Here is an 8,943-nt window from a genome sequence, read left to right on the forward strand (position 1 = left end):
AATAAAATTACTCCCTTCGTCTAAAAAAAATAGTCGTCTCAACTTTATCTAGATACGAATGTATCAAGACAAAAGTAAACACCTATTTTTAGACGAAGGTAGTAGTACTTTCTAGAGATTTGGTAGTCATCTTGTTTTTGGCATCCGTCTCAATGGACCACCATCTGATTTACTCGCTCGTTGGCAGCATAATTCATTCCTGATCATTGTCTCTTGACCAAACAACAGGCCGGATAAATTCTTCCCGATCATTGTCTCTTGACCAAACAACAATGTTGTTGAACTGGGGCAAGTTTAAAATGGAAAAAAGAAGAGAACCTTACTTCTTTCTTTTATTAGTAGGTAAAAGATAATACCCCATATCTCTAATTTCTACTTTTAATATTTTCCGACGGCGCCTTCCTCGTTCTCAAATTATCGCCTTTCATTTGGGTGCTGGTCGATGTATGATGTAACACAATAGTGACGCACAATTTGGTACGATGTTACCTATTTATTCATTCGTAAGTTGTTACAGCTTTGAAGTTGTTAAACATTTCTCAGGTATGTAGTAAAAATTATCTATGCAAATAAGAAAAAGAAAACAATTGATTTGCATAGATCATAGGCAATCCCAATTCTGCATTGCGTATAGGTGAGTACTCATAGCCCAGAAGGTCAGAACCAGTGTCAATATTCAACAGTGTTCCGTCACGCCTTGTATTGTTCGACACGAGTTCTGGGACGGAGTTCCTGTCGAACTCGGCCGCATCACGGACCTGGCCCATACACCATCTTACCCTTCTTCGCCCTGTTAAAAAAAAAGCGAATTCAACCCGATCAAAGGCGCACGAGTCCTGCCGAACATGGCGTCGCCGTCGACCACTGCCCCGGCGTCTTGCCGGCAACAAAAGCGTGCACGAATCGCCGACCCACCAGGCGAGCACTCCGGGTCGACCGCCGCCCACTCCAACTGGTACGTCGAGTTCATGTTCCCCTCCCCTCGATCTGTGTCGAGAAGATGTTTCTCATCTCACCTGCCATATATTCGGCTTGCAGGAGGGACTGGGCGAACCTCATCGCCGGGCCGGCGAGCCTCATCGCCGAGCGCGTCCTGGCGATCGACGTCGCCGACTAGCTCCGCTTCCGAGCGGTATGCAGCTCGTGGCGGCGATGCACCGCGTCCCCGCACGCGCACGGAGGCCTGGACCGCCGGTTCCACCCACAGCGGTGGATCATGCTCCCGCGAACCTTCGGCGCCCTTCGGAGGCGCCGCGAATTCATGAACTTCTCGACCGGGGAGCGCATCCTGGTGGACCTCCCCGAGCTCTGCTACCAGTACATTTTCGGTTCCACCTCCGGTGGCCTCATCGTGCTGTGCGACAAGCGCACCTACGACGTCCGCCTCCTCAACCCTCTCACCCGGCAGCTTATAAGCCTCCCCAACGCGACCACGCTGACCGGCAGCCACGAGCGACTACTTAGCGGGTATTCAATCAAGTTTCAGCGAGTGTATAGCGCCGGTCTCGCCGATGACTCCACCGTAACCCTCCACTTCAATCAGTATTGGCTACTCACCGCCAAGCCCGGCGATAAGTGTTGGACGCGGCTGATCATCCACTACCCCATCAACACGGGGGTCGTTGCATCCTTGTCGTTCGCCGGCCGCTTCTACTGTGTCACCGAGAATGCGGTCATGGTGGTGGACACCAGCGCAGACACACCGCAGCTGGTGGTGGCGGCTGAGCTAGGCGATCGTGCTGTAATAAAGTTGTACGATCAGACCGCGGGACTGGTGGACAACGATGGGGAGCTGATGCTAGTCCACCGAATCCCGTATGACAATCTCAACACTCTTCGGGAAGGCTACCAGGTGCACCGTGTGGATCTGGAGGCAAGAACCACTCTACCCATGGACGGGCTCGGTGAGCGCGCCTTGTTTGTCGGCCATGGCCGCTTGGGGAAGGCGCCCGCCGTTTTGCTGCCCGCCCGGCTATCCCCTTACGTTTGTGCTAACACTGTCTACTCGTGCAAACATTACGGCGACTACTACTGGTGCAGAAATCGTCATGGCAAGTTCGATTACCGCCCGATAATTGACGTCTACCGTCTCCCCTATGGACGCATCCGAGGCGGCATTGGCGACGCCGACGCCGACTCTTGCAGTGTCATTGAATATGTATCTCGCTATGTCTGCGGTTCAAACATCATCGTACAGCAGCCACGTCACAGTCAACGGCTGCAACAACGGCGACTCCTCCAACTGAGCGCACTTCAGTGTAATATGGGTAGCCACAGTTGATGTTGTCTGATACTAATGACATATTTCTATTTATATATGATGCATGTAGGAAACTTCAGTGTAATATGGGTAGCCAAGAGTGATATTGTCTGATACTAATGACAAATTTCTATTTATATATGACACATGTAGGGAGATATGTTTGATCTATATCCACGTCATCCCACATTGAGTTTATCAAAGTTTAACCAAGTTTAGTTCATAGCCATTAGGCAACATTCCTTGTCTATCACCAAAGATCCCAGCCTCCAGTGAGTTATTAGTGTCCTCCGACAGATGCATCCTACTATCCACATACCACTTTAATACTTTTGTGAACTGCCAATCAGTAAACGAGCACTACAATTTATGAGCAGGGAGGTTCAATTCTTCTATACTGTACTTTTACAACATCCATTGGCACCAAATAACACGTCTCAACATTAGGAGATCAATTCATCCGTGGAGACCCAGAACCTCCAAGAGGAACCCGGATTAAAACAAAGCGGTGCAAGGCTAAGTTATTGTCTCTTGACCTCCAGGTTGAGACTCGGCAACAAGCTTGTCTTTGAGATGAACATTCCTGCATAGGTTATACATAAAGTCCACAGAGGCTATCTATCCTCTCCTCTGCATGTTCATCAACCATCTTGAACCCAGAGTCTCACAGTTTTATCATTGTCAAGGCTGCCAGAAGCAATTTTGTTTTCTGTTGGATGACAGGACACTGAGATGACAGCATCAGTATGGCCTTCCATTTTCTGAAGAATGTTTTTCCCTTGGAGGTCCCATATGTATACACAGTTATCTTCTGACCCGCTGACGATGTACTTCCCATTCGTGACAGAAAACGCAGACTGGATGCAGTATACTTTGTTTGCATGTCCACTATATACCTTCAAGAACTTGCCCGTAGCATAATTGCATAGTTTCTGCAAGGCATCGGCACATTTCTAGTAAGCATTTGAAAAAAGCTAGGTGGAACAACATTTAGTAGTAACTAGTAAGCAAGGGTGATTGCATAGCATAGTTTGCGATTAGAAAAGAAATGTAATTCATGGTTTTGAGTTGCAACAATATTTAGTTGCAAGTAATGGTGCATCTTGGGACCTAAAAGACCGTCATGGAAAATTGGCAATATTAAGTGGTAAAATGTAATAGCCAGAGTGATGAGAACAGCACTTAAAAACATTAAGGTAACATTCTGAAACATCAGGTGTGCCAGATGGACTCCAGGACTTGCAGTGCGAAACATTTACAAGTAATTGTATGTAATGATGTGTAACACTTTGAAGTTGGAACTGTGCAACAGGTAGAGAACAATGGCAATAGGAAGTCTACAAAGAAGTCGTAGAAGAATGTAGATAGAAGAGCACTAGATCATGTGACAGAGACAGCAAAGCTTGGAAATTAAATTGTGCTGATGGGGTGGTGTTCACACCAAAGTCATGTTTATTGGATAAGATTGTAACAAAATGAACATTGGACATGTATATTGCTATTTGCAACAGCCAAAACTATGTTTTGGTATGACAAAGATGAATGACAAGTTGCTGACAGTGTACAAGCTCATCACAATATGAGGATTATAATTTATAATAACTAGAATAAGGGGATTGATATTAAATTATAGAAAATAATAATTTAAAGAGAGTATACTTAAAAACAAAAACACTTTCATAGACATGCAACTTGAAACATACTCCCTCCGTTTTCTTTTAGTCTACGTCTTAAACTAAAACTTTGTTCCATGCAACTTGAAGCATACTCCCTCATTCTCTTTAAATATATGTCTTAATCAAAGTAGTAGTATTAAATGACTTGCTAATTGGTCTTAAAATTTGTAGAATGTAGACTAAAAAAGAACACAGGGAGTATAAAGACCCAGTTCCCCAATTCGATTCAGACATGTAGATAAACTGAAAACATGGGCTTGAGAGAATACCCCAAAAGAAAAGAACTTGCTCATTAAATCATATACTTTTCTCGGTGCAAAAGTGGCAACTATGTGAGAATAAATGTGCTAAATATCACCTCCAGTAACAGTAAAATGGATGAGCGCCACTTGGCCGAACAGCCTAATTATGCAATGAGCATTGTTATATCATTTGAACTTTAGAAGTCAAAAGTTTGAATTGTGAACGAGTTTTGCAATTTCAACCAATGTAAGTGTGCGGCATTCTAAAATTTGTGCATATTGAATTTGAAGGGAATAAGACTTCGAACCCACAACCTCAAATAGTACAACCTTGTGGTATGCCACTCCAACATGTCGGTGCTCCATTTCAATGTTAAGAACTGGGCAAGGTTTTCATTCATTGTCAAGTAAAAGGAAATTTGCCACCGAAAACTGGATTAAAAACTAGCTAGAGTCTGCAATCAGTGTTGAAAGACAACTATATCGAAGTGGCCTTGATATGAAAGAACAATGAAATATACGGTACTACTTAGTTCTGCGTTTTGGGTAATACAGTGTGGTACCATCCAACACACATGATCTTTTTCATCCTCCGTGAATTGAGAGTGATTTTTTGCAGTTAAGGCTAAGAGAGGCATATTACATGAGAAATTCGTTCGCACTAGAATCAAAAGAAGATGATGGCTAATTGGTATGAACAGCAGTCAATTGGTCATACCAGCGAGTCATCGACCACCGCGAGGGGGATGAACTTGCCATTTGGCGAGAACATTGAGCAGGAAACCGATGCAAATTTTGAACTGAGACAGTTATGTTGCTCAACAGGCACTTGAATGGAGCCGATTTGAATCCAACTAGGTGTCCAGAAATTAGGCTTTACTTCTTCTGGCTTTCGCTCTGGTGATTGTGTTTAAAGTGCAATTGTACTCACAGTCAAAATACTGCAGACAATAGCTTGATCCCCTGTAGCTAACGCGTTCGTGGACACATCAGACAGAGTTTTGTAATTTCATCCACCGTCAAGTGCACTGTTTTTTCATCCTCTGAACATCTCAAAAGTCGAAGTTCAAACTGAGACAGTGATGCCGCTCAACGGGCACTTGGAAGTTGGATGGGACCAATTTGAATCCAACTAATTCTAGAAATTAGGCTTTACTTCTTTTGGTTTTGACTCCGGTGATTTTGTTTTAAGTGCAGCTGTACCCACAGTCAACATACTGCAGGTAACAGATTGATCTCCTGTGGTTAACGGCACCCGTGGACACACCAGACAGAGTTTTCCAATTTCATCCACTGTCAAGTGCACTCTTTTCCATTTGAATTGTTCATATTGGCTTTTAAGGGAATAGGACATCAAACACATAACCTCATTCAGTTGACGTTTTGAAAGCTTTTCTAGTTGTGGACAGTTTGGCCTAGACCCCTTTTCAGTTTTGTAATAGAATTTGTAGCTTCCTGGAACTGTATGGTTTTGCTTCTTGAAATGAAGCTGGGGAGAAAATACCTATTAGTGTATTTCAACATCAAATGCTATAACCTTGTGCTATGCCATTACAACATGTGGGTGGTCCATTTCAAATTTAGGAACTGGGCAAGGTTTTCATTCACTGTCAATTCAAAGTAATTTGCCACAGAAAACTGTACTATAAACCAAAGTTCAGGAAAGCGGAAAGCGTAATCGGTGCGGTGGCCTTCCGCTTAGAGCTTATGCATTTAGTGTGTGCTTAAGCGGTGCTAAAGCGTTCTTGACTTAGTCAACGGCAGGACCAAAAACTAGCGAAAATCAGGAATTTCAGGCCAAAGAACAAGTATTATTTGAACAGAACAGTGGAATAAAGATAGCTTACCGAATCAGATCAGTACACAACAACACAACTACACAGTAGATCGTATCATACAATCAGAGATCAATTGTTCATACTTTCATTTTTAGACTTTTAGTCCAGCATAACTATTCAGAATTCAGGAATCATATCATATTAGGTATATCACAGAATTCAGAATTTGGAAATCAGATCAATACACCACAAGTTCACAACATAAGTTCAGAAATCATAGTAGGTGTATCACCGATCAGAATTCAGAAATCATACTAGGAAAAAGGAATATCACAAGATTGGGCGCGCTAAACCCCGCGCTCGCGCCAAAAGTTACCGTGTCCTGACAATTTCCCATGGGCCCAAAAGTTACTGCACATAACGCTTCGGGATTGCTTTTTCAACGCTCTTGCGTGCATAATCATGATTTTTTAAAAAGCATAATGATTAATCGTGCCTAGCGCTTAATTAGCCGCTTTGGCCCTAATCGATGCGGTACCCCTCTGCTTCACGCTTCATCGCGCTTAAGCGACCGCTTTTTTCCGCATTCCCGAACCTTGCTATAAACTAGCTAGAGTGTGGATTCAGTGTACCAAGATCAAACTACATCGAAGTGGTCTTGACATCAAAGAACAACGAAATATATTGTACTACTTAGTGCTGAGTGAACTGGGAGTGATTTTGTGCAGTTAGTGCTAAGAGAGGCATATTACATGAGAGCTTGGTTCGCACTAGAATCAAAGGAAGATGATGGCTAATTGGTATGAAGAGCAGTGAATTGGTCATACCAGCGAGTCGTCGAGCGTGGCTAGGAGGATGAACTTGCCATTTGGCGAGAACATTGAGCAGGAAACCGATGGCTTCTTGTCATCGATGACCGTCTTGAGACAGGCCCCGGTCCCCGCATCCCAAATCTTGCAGCTCCCGTCGTGGCTCCCGGACACGATGATGGAGCCGTCCCTGATGAAGTGGACGGAGGTGACGGGGTCGGAGTGCGCGTCGATGGCGCGGGTGCAGCGGCCGGTCTTGACGTCCCAGATGCGCACGGTGCAGTCGAACCCTCCCGAGGCGACCTGGGAGCTGGTCTGCGGGTTGAAGTTGGCGCTGAAGACGAAGTTGGTGTGGCCCTTGAGGACGCGGATGCAGCGGTCGACGGCGGGGTCGGCGGGCTTGGGGCCGGAGAGGACGGAGCGGATGTCCCAGATGCGGAGGGTGCGGTCGTCGGAGGCGGAGCAGAGGTAGAAGGAGTCGGTGGACCAGGAGAGGTCGGAGACGCCGTGGGTGTGGCCGCGCAGCGTGGCGATGGCGGCGAGCGAGGAGGGGGAGAGGAGGGCGACGGTGCCGTCGAGGGAGGCGGTGGCTAGGAGGCGGCCGCAGGGGGAGAAGCGCACGCAGGAGATGGCGCGGGCGTGCGGGGTCGCCGCGCGCGCCTGCCGGTACGGGCGGTAGGGCGGCGGCTGCGGCGGCGGCGCCCCGGAAGACATGGCCGGACGGCACCAGGACGCGATTGGGAAAGAGGAGAAATGGCCGCAACACCTGCTGCCTGGTTTGTCCCAAGTGGAGTGGCAAGTGACCGTTTGTCCCCAACCATCGCCAAATACCTCATCAAAACATTTTTTTTTTTTGATGTAACCATACATTTCATTAGACAATTTGTTTACAGAGATTACACATATGGTCACCACATAAGACAAACATTTGCATCAAGCAACTTTGCACAAGAAAACTCTCAAGAAGTAAAACTACAAGTTCACCCTTGGAGAAACATGTGCCTCGCCGAAACATCGTCCATCTTCCTCCACTGCCACCATGGTAGCGCTGGAAAAAGAGACGAACAACCACCACACCTAGATCTGGGAGAGCACCATCGCATTCAATGATGCTTTTTGAGCCGATGAACCGGGTCGTCGCAGAGGACGAGCCCGAGACTTTGTGGCACGTCAGCCGGGGATCTTCCCCGTGGTCACCAGATCCCAACACCGTCATCATCTCCAGACTCAGTCGAAGAAGACAAACGCTGCCGCCTGCCGTCATCCTCACACCCAACTGCAAGACGCCAGACATAACTGTAGCAGCCAACGCAACCGTCACCCGCGAGAGTGCCGAACGCCAACCGCCAGACACAAATCTCACCAGATCCGAAGACCGGCGAGAAGACCAGGCCACCTGCCCTCCGACATCACTGGTTAGAGTGACGCCGAGATGGAGAAAGAGCAGAGGCAAATTATTCCGACGCGACGCAATCTTCTCCATAGAAAGGCGCCCCAAGAAAACACTTGCCAATAACTACTGGCCGGAGCCGATACTCCGGGGTCCCCACCCCCTCCCGTCGCCGGAACGGCCGACGGAGGAGGCAGGGACCGGCCGCTGGCCGGTGTAGTTTGCCGGCAGAGATCCTGTCGGAGCGGTTCCTGGTTTCCTCGCGGAAACAGATGTTAGCGGTTTCTGTAACATTTTGGGTGATCTGTTGGAGAAATTTTTACATGAGAAAATTGCACAAAGCAGCCACTTCTGGGAAAAAAAGTGTGGCATAAACCAGTGACCTTAGAGGTCATCTGTTGCAAATAGTACCTATAATGGACTGGTAATAATGTTTAACAACAAATCCAGTTTGCCACCTCTACTAGTAACCGTTTGTCCCGAACCATCACGAAATACCTCATCAAAACATTTTGGGTGAGCTGTTGATCTACAAGTAGAAATGATCAGAAAAAAAGAAAAAATCTGCATAATAACTCTGCTAAATATGGCTTGGATGTGCAACAAAATTGGAGCAGTGTATAAGATGAAAAATTAGGAAAAGGTGAAAATATATTAGATAACCAAATGTACTCACATAGCCATATGATTTCATCTAATTTGCATATGGCATGATACCGATTGCAATCATCAAGTAATGTGTTTCTTGACACATATCAATACGTTTTTTTTTTGGAACAACCGACAGG

General features: G+C 46.2%; 2 protein-coding genes across 2 annotated transcripts; one reads left to right on the forward strand and one right to left on the reverse strand.

Moving 5' to 3' along the window:
* The first annotated feature begins 1,261 nt into the window (after positions 1 to 1,261).
* Positions 1,262 to 2,281, forward strand: LOC139835519 (uncharacterized). The gene has a single exon (XM_071825376.1). It carries the CDS (start codon positions 1,262 to 1,264, stop codon positions 2,279 to 2,281), a length of 1,020 nt encoding a protein of 339 aa, XP_071681477.1.
* Positions 2,282 to 2,556: 275 nt separating this feature from the next.
* On the reverse strand, positions 2,557 to 7,560 carry LOC127332980 (COMPASS-like H3K4 histone methylase component WDR5B). Its single transcript, XM_051359291.2, has 2 exons — positions 6,784 to 7,560; positions 2,557 to 3,192 (listed from the first exon to the last, which is right to left on the reverse strand). The coding sequence occupies exons 1-2, from the start codon at positions 7,477 to 7,479 to the stop codon at positions 2,902 to 2,904; spliced, it is 987 nt and encodes a 328-aa protein (XP_051215251.1). The 5' UTR covers positions 7,480 to 7,560; the 3' UTR covers positions 2,557 to 2,901.
* Between the last annotated feature and the right edge of the window lie 1,383 nt (positions 7,561 to 8,943).

Source organism: Lolium perenne, chromosome 2, assembly GCF_019359855.2.
Source record: "Lolium perenne isolate Kyuss_39 chromosome 2, Kyuss_2.0, whole genome shotgun sequence".
NCBI lineage: Eukaryota > Viridiplantae > Streptophyta > Magnoliopsida > Poales > Poaceae > Lolium > Lolium perenne.